The 17,704-nt window shown below is 32.2% G+C and overlaps 1 protein-coding gene across 7 annotated transcripts; it reads right to left on the bottom strand.

Annotated features, from left to right (window-relative positions):
* Window positions 1-1,426: 1,426 nt before the first annotated feature.
* Window positions 1,427-14,329, bottom strand: LOC137828986 (transcription factor PIF1-like). Of its 7 annotated transcripts, none has more exons than XM_068635782.1 (10): window positions 14,041-14,329; window positions 13,836-13,925; window positions 13,012-13,741; window positions 11,647-11,745; window positions 11,497-11,562; window positions 11,313-11,378; window positions 10,482-10,871; window positions 2,536-2,611; window positions 1,769-1,839; window positions 1,427-1,687 (listed from the first exon to the last, which is right to left on the bottom strand). In XM_068635782.1, the coding sequence occupies exons 2-9, from the start codon at window positions 13,916-13,918 to the stop codon at window positions 1,829-1,831; spliced, it is 1,521 nt and encodes a 506-aa protein (XP_068491883.1). In that variant the 5' UTR covers window positions 13,919-13,925; window positions 14,041-14,329; the 3' UTR covers window positions 1,427-1,687; window positions 1,769-1,828. The 7 variants fall into 7 exon arrangements, with proteins under 7 accessions (XP_068491883.1, XP_068491884.1, XP_068491879.1 ...); XM_068635783.1 differs by having other exon boundaries at window positions 13,836-13,899; window positions 14,041-14,240; XM_068635778.1 differs by lacking the exons at window positions 1,427-1,687; window positions 1,769-1,839; window positions 2,536-2,611 and adding an exon at window positions 9,214-9,820.
* Between the last annotated feature and the right edge of the window lie 3,375 nt (window positions 14,330-17,704).

Raw genomic sequence — 17,704 nt, 5'->3', positions numbered from 1 at the left:
TTGGTGGTTGTACTGATACATATGATACGTGAACCAAGTTGGTTATTTAATAATTGGAGATGAAGATAAAAGAACTACAAAATGCAATTACTATAACACAACAATCAGATTTAATTGTAACTTCAAACAGCAAAGCTTTAGTTAATTTTGGTAATCAATAGTTAGCTGATTGAGCTGAGATGGATTTACCAATCTCTTCTGAAGTTGCAGCGCAACCCAACACATGGACTATGAATCAGAAATTATAATGAACATATCATTAGTGCCGTCTCAGATATACTATGTTTTTCCGAAAAAAAATTGTTCTTTATAATTCTTGTGAAGAGCTTTCTAATTTTTTTCTCTCCATCAAGTACAGTGCACTACTCTTATAGCCAAGGAATATATAGGGATGCCAAAAAAAATCTGCATCCGTGTATATCTTTAAGTAAAATCTACAAAATATATATTATAAAATTCTTGGATATTTAAAGGTAACGGATTAATATTTTAATTATTATAATATCCTTATCTACGAATGTTTATTGTATGTTGATATTAAAATACAATATGTATATAATTTATATTTATCAACTTTTAAAAATTTATTTTTAAAATTTAATAATAATATTTTATATTAATTATTAGTAGTTTTGGAATACTTTTTTTATAATCACCTAATCTCTAATCTAATGGCATGTTCGTCCGAACCGTCTACGTATCCCTTGGCCTACGTGTGAGAAATAAAAGTGCGTTGAACTTCAAACATTAGATACGCAGTGAAACTTTCACGTCAATGGATCTCAGAGACCAGTGTAAGTTGTAATGCAGTTCCAAGTACGTTTAATAATTTAGTTATTTTTGCTTTAAAATCATTGTCCTGTGGCTATCTACTGAACCAAAATTTTAAACATTTAATCTTCCATATCTTCTAATTTTCTTTTTTATGTCTATCCTTTTTATCATAACTCTTGTCATAACTGTCACTATTTTTTTTCTTTTTCTTCCGAGAGGCACTAAAATAGAGTGCACGTTTTATTTCAGCAAAAAAAGTGGACGTCTATCAGGTTCAAATAAATACCAATACAAATAAATCATAATCACAAAACAAATACTAAATTTTATTATATATATAATCAATTTTAATATGAAAAAGAGTAATATTTTCTGCTAATATTTATTTTAATTTTACATTATAGCTCGCTCACGTTATAAATTTTAGAATTTGCTGTGTACACTACTCGTGTATTCATTATTGTGTTGTATTCTTGTTTGGTTTATGCATGCTTCTCCATGAAGATTTGTGCCAAGAGTCGTGAAAATGAGGGGGTATTTTCACTTGTTTTTCATTACAAATAATCACCATCCATATGCTGATGAAATGTATAGCAGTAAAAAACTGGTAATACAAAAATAGGGAGCAGAACAGGATATGAATACAATCCAATTAGTAAACAGAGCTTCTACGTTTATTGTATACTTATACTGTATAAAGAACTACACTTCCCGTAACAGATAATTTCTAAAATAGTATGAACGTTAAAGTCGAGGAAAAAGTGCAGAGTAAAAGGAAGCAAACAGAAATACTGCGAGGGTGAAAATAATTTACATGTTAGCCATTTGATTAGCTTGTTAGAACTGCTAAAAAGTTAGCTCTCACCTAATACACCACTTGGCTGCTTTTGTATAGGGACCGATGAAGCTTAACCTGCAATATGCACAAGTTGTCAATGATACTTATTCTTGTTTTGAGAGACTTAGAATCCCCTAAAGTGAGAGTTACGCGTACCAGCGATCCAATAGTGAGCAGCACAATTGAATTGTCAACGCTATTGTAAATATCAACCAATCATGTTTCGTCTGAATATCAAGAAAAAAAGAGACCTTAGACATTACTGCTTGGTTTATAATGTCCATCAAGATTATATAGAGTTAGATAACAAAATATAGTAAGATCATAAAAAGGGACATGTGTTTCCTTTGTGTCTATTTATAAAGAGTCCATTTTAACCTAAATAAGTTCTTTTCTTTCCCTGATTTTTATTTAAGGCCAATAACTAGTTTGGAGTACCCACAATCCATTTTATAGAGTAAATCTTAGAGTCAATAATAGAGGAACTTGAAATTTTCTTACTAAAGTATTAAAATTAATAATGACAATGAAAGTTGAAGGAAAAGAGAGAATATCATTGGGACACAGTCATAATTATTCATCATTGTTACAAAGTTTTTTTATAGTGTAATTCATATTTACTTCTATATATTAAGGGAGTGCATTTTTAAAATTAGAGAGAAATATAATTGAAATATATGCATTTTTAAAATTAGAGAGAAATATAATTGAAATATATTTTAAAGGAAGAGAGGGTGATTTATTAACAAACAGTTGTGAGCAACATGAAGTACGAAAAAAGGTTTGCTCGTATTTACTTAAAATCGAACTACCAAATTTATCTAAAGGCAAGAGCAGTCCAATTGGATTTCAAAAAATAGCATGTATCTTTCATAAATATATTAAGAACAAATTAAATTTAGAAGACTAGAATGACAATTTACCTGACCGATGATGTTTTTGTGGATTCTCTTCATTCCTACTGGTAGTAGCATTGCTCACATTTTGCTGGTTCATTGCCTGATTCAACGTATGCAAAAAGTTATCATAAATGTTTGTATTTCTTAGCACAATTAGAAAAGCAAAAATTGCACCAAATGAAAAGAGGTATACTATCGATCCTATTGACTTTTTATTTTTTCAACCTTTCAGTTAGGGTACTAAGAACAAAATCGGGACCCGATGACAAAAATATAAAAAGAAAGTCATTTTTTTGACAATTTTCCATGGTAAGATACATATAATTCGCTAATAGAATTTGTGTTGTATTCACATGAAAAAACTGTGGCACCCACAACGTGCAAAAGAAAGAAAAATAGACTTATTGCATGCATGCAAAACTTATGGAGAAAAGAACCATAAACTCTTTGTTTATATAGAGCGTTCTAGAAAACAAAAACGAACAAATAGAAAGCATAACAACCACTAACAGCCCCCCTCAAGTTGTGCCATGAATGTCAAGGACACTACGCTTGTGAACAGTATCATGAAATTTTTTGGTTCGAGGGACTTAGTAAAAATATTGGCAAACTGGTGCTGAGAAGATATGGGAAGATGGAGCAAATTCTTTTGAAACTTCTGGCGTACCACATGATAAATGATATCTATATGCTTTATGCATTCATGGAAGCTTGGATTGGATGCAATGTGTCTTGCAAATTGGCTGTCACAATAAACCATTGTGCGGATATGATGTTTTGTAGATTAAAATCCTTCAATAGGTATGTCAGCCATTGAATCTCACACTGCTTTAGAGGAGGATCAAGATATGTTGGTTTGTTTTTTGGATTTTCAATTTATGAGAGATGAGCAAAAAAATAAAAATAAAAAATAGTAACATGTAGTTGATCATCGTGTAACTTGACAAGCAACCCAATCTGAATTGTTGAACCTTTTGAGTTGATGTGTAACATCTTTGGAGAAGAACAAACCTTATGCAGGAGCAAGTTTAATCTATCTGGGTATACACTATGTAGCTTTATGATGAAGAATTGTGGGAGCCTAGGAAGAGGTAAGACAAAATTTTAAATAGAAAAAAATTTTAAAGATTAAAATAATTAGTTATTATATTAACTATATTAACTATTATTTTATAAACTAAAAATTTAGTAGTATTTAATTTAGTTTTTATTATTAATAAAAAATTATAAAATAATTTTTAAATTGGTATATAATTATTAGTTACTGAAGTTTTAGTTACTAATCTCTAAATTAGTTTCTATTAGTTTTTCAGAGTAATCTAGAATCTAAATACTAGTTAAAACTTTGGTAACTAATTTAAATACTAAATTAGAAATTATTTTATAATATTTTATTAATAATAGAAACTATATGATATTAATAATTTTTAGTCTATAAATATCTAATTTATAGTGATTAATTATTTTTAATTTTTAAATTTAGTTACTATTTAATGATATTTATGTAGTGAAAGAAAGAGATTTTTGTCAAAAAAAAGGCAATTGATATCTTTAGTGGTAGGTGTTATGGAAGGTTTAACAGGCAGCAATCATGTGTGATTGAGAATGTCTAGTGCATACTTTCCCTAAATCTTTTACCTTGAAAGTTTGATCAAGGTATAAAATAATCTTTAAATTTCACATAACGAATACCTGCAAGGATGTTGTCGTCAATGCAAGCAAATAACGCTATGAAGGTGGACGAACTACGTTGAGTAAAGAGAATGATCTCCACTTGATGGGGGTAAAACCAATGCTTTGTAAAGATGGAGAGAGCTTGGCAAACTACTTCTCCCTAGCCTGTATCAATTCGTATAGAGATTTTTAAGCTTGCAAACCATGTTGTTTTTACGATCATTCATTCCAGAAGGCATGATCATATAAACATCTTCCTCTAAATCTCCATGAAAAAATGCGTTATCTACATCAAGTTGTGTCAAATGCCAGTTTTGAGTAGCAACGATGGCAAAAAGAGTTCGAACGGTATTTAACTTTGCTATTAGGGAGAAGGTGTTTAAGTAATTGATTCCTTTTTGTTGGTTATACGCTTTAACCATAAGATGTGCCTTGTATAATTCGATAGTACCATTAGATTTGTGTTTTACCTTATAGACACACTTGTAGTCGATAACTTTCTTACCTTGAGGTAGATTAGTCATGACACTACAAGAAAATCATCAAATAAAAATCAATTTTTAGAAACCAAAATAATTAGTTGCAATAGTAACTAAATTAGAAACCATTTTAGAAACTAAAAAAAAAATTGGTTTCCAAATTAGTTTTTATTATTGTGAAATAGTTTTTAAATTGGTATTTAATTAGCTACCAAGGTTTTAACTACCAATTATTTAGATTCTAAATTTGGTAGCAAAAACCTTAGTTGCTAATTAGATATCAATTTAGAAACCATTTAACAATAATAGAAACTAATTTAGAAACCAAAAATTTATTTAGTTCCTAAAATGATCTATAATTTAGTCACTATAACAACTAATTATTTTTTGTCTCTAAAATTGGTTTCTATTTCATGATTTTCTTGTAGTGTAACCCATGTCTTGTTTCATTTAAAAGTGTTAATCTCCCTCTCCATAGCTTCACACCATTCAGGAATCTCCATAGCTTCACACCATTCAGGAATCTTAACCGCTTGCTCGTATATTTGAGGTTTATGATTAGTGGATAAAGTAAGATTGTATTTAAGATGGCTCTCTGAAAGTCTGTTATAGCTTAAAACAGAAGATATAAGATATTTTACATTCTAACCTTCAATCACATTAGAAACATTATGACGATAATCTTCAAGGAAATAAGGAGTTTTACGATTTTTAGTAGATCTTCTTAGATTATTAGTACTGCCATTCTCAACTATGTTTCTTTTAACTTGTTCATTTTGATTTTGTTCAAATCAATATTTTCCATAAGAGGTATTTCAAAAAAAGGAGTTAAACATTATGTTCTTGAAAATTGCTAGTGTGAATGTTTGCCTTGGTTCTATATGGACAAATATTTTCATAAAAGGTGACATCTTTGGATACTAAAATCTCTTACTTTTTATGTCTAAGAACTATATATCCTTTTGTTTCTCTTTTATATCCTACAAAAACACATTTCCTAGCTCAAGGATCAAGCCTAGTTCTATTCCTTTTAAGAGTAGAAACAAAACACAAAGATCCAAAAGCTTTCAAGTTCCTAAGATCAGGTAATTGTTTATAAACAATTTCATAGGGAGTTCTTTTAATTGTAGCAGATGGAATGATATCGGATAAGGGATCATATTGAAGACCCCATAAATCCTTTATAAAGTTATAACAAAAACAATAACGAGTTATAGGTGTTGTGGCAAAGATAAAAAAAATGTATTGTGGATTGCAATAAATATAATGTTTTAAATGGGCCAAAAATAGGCTAAAAAACTAATTTTAAGTAGCTTTTGAATTCTTAATTAGGTTTGACAGCTCATGTAGCCACAACACATTCAAATTTCATTTGAATAATTAGGGTTTTAGGGTTTTATTAGTTAAAAGTTGGAATGGGCCAAAGGCCCAAACTTAATTAGGTTTAATAGCCGATGCACCTACAACACATTCAAATTTTGGCTAATTCTCCCTGCACCAGACCATTTATGACCTACACTCAACATTACAAAGAAAATGTTTGTTTTACCCATATTTTTTCGGATATTTATATCCGCAATACAAGTAAGACAGTTCTAGATATACAATCTAGAACTGAGATGTGTCTTCCGGATATGACAATTCGCATCACAATAATGTCTTTTGGATGCTAAAATCCAGAAGTTTTTTTTTTCATCCTGGATGCAAAAATCCGGAAAAGATGACAAAGGTAATTTGGGGTTTAAAAATAAATGATGGGTCCAAATCAAAATTAATCTGGTGCAGGGAGAATTAGCCTCAAATTTTATTTGAATAATTAGGATTTTAGGGTTTTATTAGTTAAAAATTGGAATGGGCCATTAGGGTTTTTTCAAAATTAGGTTTAGGTGTTCTATCTTCTTCATACGTTGATGGTCCCTTCTTCTTCATTTTCCACCTCGTGCACCGTTGTTGTTACAGTGTGCACCGTCGCTGTTACAGAGTTTTTCTCCGCCTTTTTCGATATTTTCGTTTTCCATTAGCATCCCGAGATGCCAAAAGCGACCGTCATGCGAAAATCGCATCGCCACCGCTTTCTACCATGGCGCCGCCATAATCGAAAAGTGATAACACTGAGTTTGTTTATAAGATGCACATAATGAGACAAAGCATATGATCATAAACAAGTAGGAAGATTGGATTCAAATAGGAAACTACTTGTAACATTCATGACATGCTGATGTTTTTTTTTTCACAATAACATTTTGCTATAATGTCTTAACACAATTATGATACCCAATTTATTATACAAATTATTCCAAATGAACTATTGTCTATCATTATATCTAAGAGTTTTCATTTTTCTATCAAACTGATTTTTGGATTAAGCTAATGAAACTTTGTAGAGCAGTTTTAGTTTCAAATTTGTTTTACATTAAGAAAATCCAAGTCTATCTACTGAAATCATCAACTATAGTAAGAAAGTATTTATACCCTTGTATAGAAGAAATTCCAATGGGATCCCATATATCAACATGAATAAGGTAAAAAAAATGAGTAGAAACATTCCTACTTTGAGCAAACGTGAGTTTACGCTGCTTGGCCAGATGACAGGGTTCACAAAGAATGTTTTTGTTGAAATGTATATTAGAAAACATCTTTCTAATATGATCTAAAACTTTATCCAAAGGATGTCCAAGAGAATCTAAACTATGAGAAACATTTTCTTCATAATTAAAAGTATTAATAAGAGATATATGTTTCTTTTCTTGCAAGTAATAGAGCCCATTATACAATTCAACTTTTCCAATCATCCTCTAAGAAGTGATATCCTGAATATGACATATCTCATGCAAGAAAGTTAGTGTAATTTAGGGTATGAATCATCTGATGCATAAAAATCAAGTTAAAAGTAAATTCAAGTATGTAAAGAACATCACATATGTAGAGATGCTCTGTAAAATGCACAATTCCAAAATACTTTGCAATAGCCTGAGACTTGTTTGGTAGATGAACATAAATAGGTTTAATTTTATGAAAATAGTTAAAATGCAAAGTAGTATATGTGACATGATCTATAGCCCCCTATTAAGAATCCAACTTTTGTCAAGATTTTTACCTTTCTCAAATGAAACAACAATTGATTCCACTGTGAGATTGTTTGCTCAGTGTGTAGAGTCGTTTCTTAGTTCTTGCACAATAATCTAGATTTGTTGTATTTGATCTTAAATCAATTGCACATTATTATAATTTTTTTGTTGTTTGTAGATTCATTTGAGAGATATCTTCTGCCTTGTTTTTGCTGCTATCAGAAAAATCACCAAAAATATAATTGTTAGACGTATGTTATTCATTTTTCTATTTATACCATGGTGGAAACCCATGCTTCAAATAACATTGCTTTGCTATGTAATTCATCTTATTGTAATAGTTGTACTCATGGTTATCAAACTCGCGAGTTAACTTGTCAATTCGTTCGAGTTTATGTTCCTACTTACCCTGGGTGAGCTGACTCGAAAGCAAACTCGGTTTTGGAGTAAACTTGGTAAACTCGCACTGAACTCGATGAACATGATTGAACTCGCAATTCTGCAACCGAGTTGACGAGTTAAGAGGGTTTTTCTTTAAACCCAAAATGACCCGTTTTTTAACCCAAAATTAGACAAACTCACACTGCCAACGTTATGGTTTGCTTGCGTTCTTCGTGGTGGTGTGTCTTTGTTTCAATTGTGGTGCATTGTTCCGATCGTGTTAGTGATGGTGGTCGTGTTCCCTCTTTTGGTCTTCATTTTGATTATCGTAGTCTTTGTTCCGCGATCGTGGTGATGCGTCGCTCTGTTCGTCGAGGTCATTTGATGCGTGTGTTTGGATTTATGTTTTCTTAGCCAAGAGGATATTGGAGATTTTTTTAATTTGTTGCAATGTCTTATTTAAAAAGGTTGGCCATATGTAAGAGAGAATATTGGGACAGTATTGGAGAGGCGTTTTTTTTTAATTGAATGTTAGATGTTTTTTTTCAATTAAAATTTTTCAATTTCAAAATATTATATTTTTAAAATTTTTGTTAGTTCAACTAGGCATAACCCAAGAGCATCCCCGTTTATTAAAATAAGTAAAAATGCTTCAGGATATAATATTTATCTATAGAACCCAATTACATAATGTTTTATAATGTTTGTATTGTATAAATTTATTTAAGGTATTTTAAACTTATATAATTCTCATTCACTACTAAATGTAATTATTTTATTAATATAGTGGATTTTGTTTTAAATACTTTGATTAATTGTATGATTGAAATATTTTTTATACAAAGTAAACTCTTACTAGTCTATGAAATCTCAAGTTTGATATAGACAAGTTGCACTTCTTCTCAAAATGAGGATTATGTCCTCTTCCTTGTGCTTTCCAATTGGTGTAATTCTTAGCATTAGTCTTCCCATGTTGTCTCCAACTAGTCCAAGTGTAAAATTGACAATAGTTTTATTATCAAGAATCATACCACCCATCAACTGTCTTTCTTATTGAAAGACAAGAGAGAAAACATGATTGATTCAAGGCAAAGGCTCCATAAGCAAAGTTTGCGTCTTAATAATATTATAAGTTTCGTTTAAACCTTTCAGAAAACATATAACATGTTTTGAGTCTTTATGGTTAACATTCTTTATCATATTGCAACTACATCGAACTTCACAAACACAATTGGGTGTAGGTCTCAAGGCCTCCATTGTTCCCATGATATCTTTAGATCAGCAAAAAAATCTGAAACATTCTCTTCACCTTGCTTCATAGAATGTATCTCCTGAAGCATCTAATACTCTAAAGTGATATTCTAAAGTGATCCTCTATAGAAAACCTTTCTTTAAGTTCTTCCCACAAAAATCTTTTGCATTATCAATGTATATCACACTTTGTGTGATCTGATCAGATATGGCACGAGTGATTCAAGACACTACCATAGTATCTCTCTCAAAAATCATACAAAGAATCATCCCTGCTAGGCGCCACTAATGTGCCATCAACAAAATTTAACTTGTTTTTGAAAGAAGTGCTCGTCTCATAGCACGATTCCGTGAGTGGTAATTACCTCCATTAGTAGACGATTGACAAGTATCATACCGGAATTTTCTCCTGGATGAAGGCAATACGAGCTTACAGGATTCTGTGTATGATCCATGCTGGAAAGAGAAATTGTATGCACCACAACACGGAGAAAAGAAAAATCTAAAAGAACGAAAAGAAAGGAAGCAAGAATGTCTAACTATCAGAGATTTTGTGCTGATGTGCAGAAGCAGAGCGGGACGTGCCCGCTCTGATACCATATTGCATGGTATGATGCATACGTGTTGCTCCGCTATACAAACTTATGTTGTATTCACACGAAAAATCTGTGGGACCCACAGTGTGCAAAAAGAAAGGAAAACAGGTTTATTGCATGCATGCAAAACTTACAGAGAAAAGAACCATGAGCTCTGTGTTTATATAGAGCAATACTAGTTCTAGAAAACGAAAACAAACAAACCCAAAGCATAACAACCACCAACAGACAAGGCGGACAAAAGTAATTTGGCCTGTTTCTGATGTGCACCGGAAACCAACAGATTTTCGCAGGTACTTATCTCACCCTAAGAAGGGTATTACGATCATAATTTGGCCTGTTTGGGATGGTGCCTTGGGAACCAACCGAGTTTTCCTAATGCATTGTATTAGAATGATGCACTAAAGAAGATGATATGTAACGGTGGCTGGAATATGATGTCCCTCAGGTAGCTTAAATCCCCCACCCCGTCGAAAGAAAAAGAACCGAGAAAATAGACATAGCATTAAGGACAACTTTACCTGCATCAATTGTAACTGCACCTGTTGGAGGCCGACGTATTGTTGATAAGGATCAGTGAAGTTTGGGATATGTGATTGATCTGGACCTTGTGTACCAAGTGCGTTAAGCATATTATTATCTGACTGATTTGGTGCTTTCATTCTGGATGAATCAGGGGCAGGAACATGGGGCATATGGAAAGGAGGCATAGGGAACCTCGGTCCCAAATGCGCAGCTGCAGTTGCTGCTGGCAAAGTTGAACTAGTTAACATATTGGGAAATGGCATTACCGGTCTGTTCATTCCCATTTCCATGCCCATACCCATGCCAATTCCCATTCCCATTGGCGGCATATACTGCTGGATTCCAGGAAACATCATGGGTACCATGCCGCATCCCATGGACATCATCTGCACAAATAAATTGCATTCAGTTCTCGTTATAAATGATGGTTATTATCATGCAATGCTAATAGGTATCAATAGTATACAATATAACCAATAGATATAGTATATGGGTGATAAATAGAGAGACACAATTGTAAAACATGCGTACACTTCAATTAATAAAACTAAAATCCTTCATCTAAGTAAAATAATTCCAAATACAACCTCTTTGGCTCTATATATCACCCTGCCACTTTCACTTGAAACATGTGAAGTTTTCTCTAAGAAAACCTTTCAGTAAGAATGCAACATTTATTACTTACTTTTTCCATCCTAATTTTTCTTGCCTTTCCTCCTTAACCCCTTTTTAAGCTTGACGATATTTTATAAATTATGGATGCAGGTAAATTAATCATCACCAATTAGGTTGCTCATTCAATATTTCACTGTATACATAAGATTTACCTGCACTTGTAATTGCAGTGACTTCAAATATTCAATTGCTTCATCCAGCATTGAAGCTTTGTCAGACTATCAAATTCAGGAAAGGGAATAAAAATTTGAAAGAGCTATTAGAAAGCAGTAAAACCAAAATACTGTAGTGCTAAAAAAGGAAAAAGAAGTACTGGGATATTTAATAATTATGGACCTTGTTGCATCGAGGTATAAGTTCTTGCAAAGCTTTCATTTTCTCATTAATTCTATCTCGACGCCTCTGCATGAAAATACAATATGATACTTCAGAAAATGAGGAAAACAGAATAAAATTTAAGGACTCGTTGAAGTTATGTAAGTATACCCTCTCGGAGAGATTGTGGACTTCTGCAGCACGGGATCTCTTAGTAGATGTAGAACCACGCCCATGTTTTTTAGCTTCCGGAGATTCAAAATCGACGTCCTTTTGCAGTGAAACCAATGGAGATAAGAATATAGAAGTAGAATATACACCATAAATTTATACAGATGGCGAAATGTAAAGAGTCAACAAATATGCCATTATCCGTTGAACTATTGATCCGTCCCATCTCTTCCAACGTAAATGTCCAGTAGTCTACTTCCATGGGAAGCCACCAACTTGTAAATCTTCGTACAAAGTCCCATTCCCCCTTGTTTATGCGAAATTGAAAAGTACCACAACTTAAACTCAAGATTTCTACCTATTTTCCTGCCCCATCAAACTTCACAACCATGTCCAAGTCATCTTTTTGTCATAGGCACTTTCTCTCAGAATATACTCCGGCAAAATCATAATCATGAGTTTCCTCTTGAGAGAGATTAGAAGACAATTCTTGTTTGATAAGACCAATTGAAATACAAAGATTTATAGTTTTACAAAAGGAGGTAACATGCAAGTCATGACTGGGTATTAGTTTACAATCGTATCGTCATCAATGTCAAAAAGTTAATGTTTAACTAAGCACCTGATATGTACATAACGTAGCTTATAACTGCATCTCCATTACTTAAGTTTATATATACCTATTACAACTCAAATAATCAAACAGTTTGTGAGAGGGGTGTTGAACATTGGTTTGGTGATCTCTACCCGTTTTGCTCGTGTTACATCAGCGTACAGGATTTCTTTTTAGAGTGTGGAAAATGCCTCCCATGCCCTCACTAGATGAATTAATGTTAACACGCTTTTCGCGTGTCTAGTTTTTCTACCATACTTTCCGGCATAACTGTTATGCAAGAAAAGAGATTTTGACCAAACTCATTACTTCAGTCAGCATCGTAACAGCTTAATTCCTATGTATTTTGACCTCCGTCCGTACCTTACCAGTAGATATTTCCTTTGGGTGGGTTTTAAAATGTGAAACGAATATAATATGCAGTAAATTTGTAAAAAGTATGTACATGAGCCACTCCGTTCACCAAACCCACCATGCTCCTCGGTTATGAAGTTTTGAATCTTCCAATATACACGTGGCATCACCGTGTGTAACCGCGTCGCGTTTAAGGGTTTCGATAGAGAAACGACACCAAAGTCATGTCCACACACGGAAAGTTTGATGATAGTAATTACATAAACGTTGAATAGAATGCAGGGGAGCGTGCTCACGTAAACCCACGTCACTCCCCCGGTGCACGATAGCCAAGACTAACGCATATGGAACGTGTGAGAGTTCGAGAAGAAATAAAACAAACGAGTTGACTCACTCACCTCGCTCTGAAACTCCGATTCCTCCGCTTCTCTCCCCTTCCTCTTCCGGTCCACTTCCTTCTGAACCGGTTCCGCGCTCCCGCTTGAACCGCCAGGAGATGACGTCACCGTCAAATCGCACGTCGCCGCCTCCCTTCCTCCAGACTCTGCCGCCTTACCTGCATCGGCAGCAGTCACGCTCGCGCGGCCGGTTTCACCAAGCTCCGCCGTCGCAACCGGCGTATCGCACGAATCCACCATCGTCGGCTGCGCCGCCGCGGCCTTCGAACTCGACGACGCATTGCCTTGCTTCGAGAAGTGCGCGAAATTCTGCATCCTTTTTGCCGCAGGCACCGGCAGCCGAGACGGAGGAATCGGCGGCCGAGGAGCCGGATGCCGAAGCTCCGTCGTGCGAATGGAGGATTGTATGGCGGCGCTGTTGTGGCTCTGGCTCGCTATTGCGTTTGTCGGCGGATTGAGCATGTCGGCGCAGAAATCGTGATGATCGAAGGGAGGAGGATCTTCGTGGATTGGATAGTGAAGCCACGAAGCCATTTCGTCTTCTTGCATGAACAAGTGTTGGTTACCGTAGTTTTCGTGTTCAGAAGATCGAATCTCCCTGGCCGGAATGACGCCGTCGCCTCCGCCGGAAGGCAACGTATGCGGCGGTTTTCTGAGTGGTCGATGGTTTTGGCTGTGCATCACAACCTGACCGTTTTGCCATAACAGTTCCATGATCTCGTCGTTTTGCCTGTTTTAATTGTTGTTCGCATTCACTTACTAGGCACACAAAAAAAAAAAAAAACTAAAGGAATTGAAGATAAGAGTGAAGAGAAGAGAGTTACATGGAGGGTTTCTTTGAAACGGGAATTGGGAATTCTTCGTCGTCCTCCATTTGGATTTCGAAATCTGGAACACAGTGATTCATTTTGCTTCTGTTGAGTTCAAGATAAAAAAAATTATAATTTTTGCAAAGAATAAATGAAAAAAAAATTAAAAATATGAAGGTGTTGTTAATGGACACTGAAGAAGCAAAAGAAGAGAACTTACTATTGAAGCAGTTCTGCATAATAAGAGAAGATTTCCTTCTTTAGAACTTCATTTTTGTTGCTTTTGTTTTTGTGAATGAATTGGTATATCTTCTTCTTCTTCTTTATTAATTTAAAAAGTTAATAATGTTTAAGATTATTGAAGGGTATGCGGTGTGTTTGGGTGGAGCTGGGGTTCTTGCTGTTGTTGTTTGTTTGCCTTTGTGCAAAGATAAGGAGTTTCACCGAATAATGAGAAGAAGCTAAACGACGAAAGCCATTTTTGACGGTTTACATTAATTCACTTTTGTTTTAAACACAGTCAATGAACCTGTTAAAGAATCAATAAAAAGTCAATAATTAGTCATTTTGTTTAGAAGTTAATATCTTTTAAAATGTGGCTTAAAGATACAGAGTGAGACAGTAGTGCCATTTACTAATCTAACAATTTAAGAGGAATGGATTGTTTAAAAAATGTACTTAACATAAGCATTGTTCACGCACACTCAAGTGCGTTTTGTGGGACACGAGTTGTTACATGTGGCCCATACTTATTTATTTCTATAATATTACATTCTTAGTTTTTTTTATTCTTCTCCCCACAACTTTCTTAATCTAAAACGGTTTACTCATAATATCATATAATACTAGTACATTTTAAAAGTTGTCTGAGTTTTGGGTTTGCTTTTTCGCTTATTTATACGTGAAAAAACCATTTTTGTTTAGATTCATTCATAAATATTAATTTCAATTCAACCTGTTTCAGATTAGTGGCAGACATTAATGGCTGACTTCTACCTTATACTGTGTTATAACCTATTTCAGATTTTAAAATTTATATAAGGATCCCCGTGAAACACTTTCGTCATTACTATTTCATAATAATTAGTTTTTTTTTATCAGCATTCATAATAATTATTTATTTACAATACAATTATTTTTTATCATTAACTTTACCTCACCTAATCATAACATATCCTTTTATTATTTCAATTTATAACTTTGATTCTTCTCAAACGATATTCTCGATTTTAGGGGTGTGTTTGCTTCCAATTGGAAGGAGAGAGTTTTTTTGTGTTTGTTTCCATGATTTTGAGAGTGGGAGAGAGGATGGGGAGAGGATGAATGGTTTTTTTCATTCTTCACAAAATGAAAAGATTTGTGGGAATTTAGTAGGATTGTTACATTTTACCAAAATACCCTTGTACATGTATTTTATTTTAATATATAAAATTAAATATTATATAAATTTATTTATTATTTATAATTTTAAAAATATTTAATTATACTATTAATAACAACATATACTTATAAATAATAAAATAATAAAATAAAATAATAATATCAACAATATATATAATTATATAAAGTAACAAATGAATATTATTTTCATATATTTAATAAATTTATTTCAATTTAACATCAAAATATTTTATATTATATTTTTTAATTTTTTATTAAAAATGTCAATAATTATGGATATTATATATTAAAAATATTTAATTAATTTAAACTTACACAAAAAAATCATAATTCATTATTTAAATATTTTTTAATAAGAATGATAATTTTGTAAACTTACAATAAACCATTCTCACATATTCACTCTATCATCCTCAATCCAAACAACCTCACATTTCCTCACACATCCTCTCCTCAATTCAAACAAAGCCTAGATCTTGTGATAGAAAATATAGTTAAGAATAGCTTACTGTAAGATCTCAGTAATCACGTTACATTAATATGGATATTAATATAAGATAGATAAACATCTATATGATATTTATATTAGACTCTACAATTTTTTTAAAATAAATTTCTTTTTCTTACAGGAAATCATAATATTCATATTACATTACAAATACTTGATTTTACTTTACATATGCGTTGAATTAAAATATGTAGCTATTATATAATTTTTACTAAATTATTTTTCTTCCCAATTTTATTAAGTTTAGAATGACTAATCTATATTTAAAATTTATGTGTTACACCAAAATTAAGTGAATTAAAATAACGGACAATCTAATCCATTTTTGTCTCACTCATTATTGGTTCGTTATAAGAGAGGTGGGACGGGTTCATCCACCAAAGTTATATGCCTCGTTATAGGGTGGTTGACAAGATAACTCGCCTCGTTCCGCTGGATTAGACATGGTCAATATCGATTGATAGAGTTTAAAAAATTGACTCATTTTTGAATTTGACCCACTTTATCATCTATAATATGTCAATCATATATATAAATTTGCATATTTAGACCTTCATTAATTGCATTCCCATTTTATGAGAAAAATGTTACAGACAAACAAAAGAAAATACAATTTTTTTTAATATATTTGATATAAAAATAAAATAAAATATACAAGATAAAGACTTAAACCATTTAATATACAAATAATCTTAAATAAAACAATATTAAATAATGAAATAAAAAAATGTAAATGTTGTGAGATTATTTATTACATTCAAGTTTAGTATAATGCATAAAAAACATGTTAAGTGTTATTCATTTTAAGAATGAATCAATCTTGTCCTAAGATGAGAAGTAAAGCGATTTTATAATCTATTAAATTGATTGTGATATTTTCAAGGAACTTTACTCATAAAACCGAAATTCATACCTCAAAATAAGCACTTCGTAACTCTAAGCAATAATTATTAGAAACTGTAAGCAATATTGATTAGTACAGTGTTCACACTAATATTAAAATGTTATGACATGTATTTTATTTTATTTTATCTGTATATTAATAATTAGTACATAGAAAATACTCCTAAATTATTTAGGATTTTTGACAAAAGTGAAGTAATTTTGCTCTTTAAAATATTATTGCTTTTTTAAGTTAGAGAAGTTGTGATAACATAACACACTTTCATAATATTAATGTTACACAATTTTAGTTTCAAGTGATTTCATAAAAGTTGTAACACGTTGACACGATTTTCTCAAGTTTATAAAGTAATTTTTTTTGGTAAAAAGGGGCAAAAATTGACCAACTTCCTCAAAAACTCAAATAAAGATTAAGACATTTCATAGTACATAAGTGAATGTAAACCTCAATTTATAAGTCAGTTTTATAAGGTTGAGTTAAATGAGATTAAAACATCTCATAATATATAAGTTGGTGCAAACCTCATTTTATAAGCCGATTTTATAAAGTTGAGTATTAGAATCATTTTGAGCTTATCCTAAAGAGAGTTTGTTAGACTTATAAAGTTTGAACCGCTATAAGATCACTCATAATATATAGTCTCACGTACAAGTTAGTTGTCTCAACGTAAAAAAAAATGTGTTAAAAATTTTATAATATATAAATAAGTGCAAACCTATAATTTATAAGTTTCTTTTATAAAATTGAATTATATAAAATTGAGTTTTGTGGGAAATTCAATAGAGACTTGGAAAGAAAGAGGGTTTTGTTCTTGGAATGATGTGTATTGAGAGAGGAATTGTGACGAAAGCTAATCAAACTAAAGTGATGACATGTGGTGTGAGGATGTGGATGTGATGTAATGGCACAAGCAATTTTATAGTTTTGAGATTTAGTATAATTAACTATATTTTTCATCAATTTTAATCATGGTTGCATCTTGGATTTGGCTTTTAATTAATACCTGAAGTTAATGCTGAGAGAAAAGGGTACCCTATCTTGTTATTAATTATAATGATATTTTTTCAAAAA

Source organism: Phaseolus vulgaris, chromosome 7 (assembly GCF_000499845.2).
Source record: "Phaseolus vulgaris cultivar G19833 chromosome 7, P. vulgaris v2.0, whole genome shotgun sequence".
NCBI classification, from domain to species: Eukaryota; Viridiplantae; Streptophyta; class Magnoliopsida; order Fabales; family Fabaceae; genus Phaseolus; species Phaseolus vulgaris.
The sequence above is the reverse complement of the archived record's forward strand: the minus strand, read 5'-3'. Positions and strand labels throughout refer to the sequence as shown.

Coding starts and splice junctions, on each gene's coding strand:
- LOC137828986 (XM_068635778.1), bottom strand. CDS start 13,918: ATGAATCACTGTGTTCCAGATTTCGAAATCCAAATGGAGGACGACGAA. Junction 11,379..11,496: donor TTATACCTCGATGCAACAAG/GTCCATAATTAT, acceptor TGAATTTGATAG/TCTGACAAAGCTTCAATGCT. Junction 10,872..11,312: donor CACTGCAATTACAAGTGCAG/GTAAATCTTATG, acceptor TTATTTGTGCAG/ATGATGTCCATGGGATGCGG.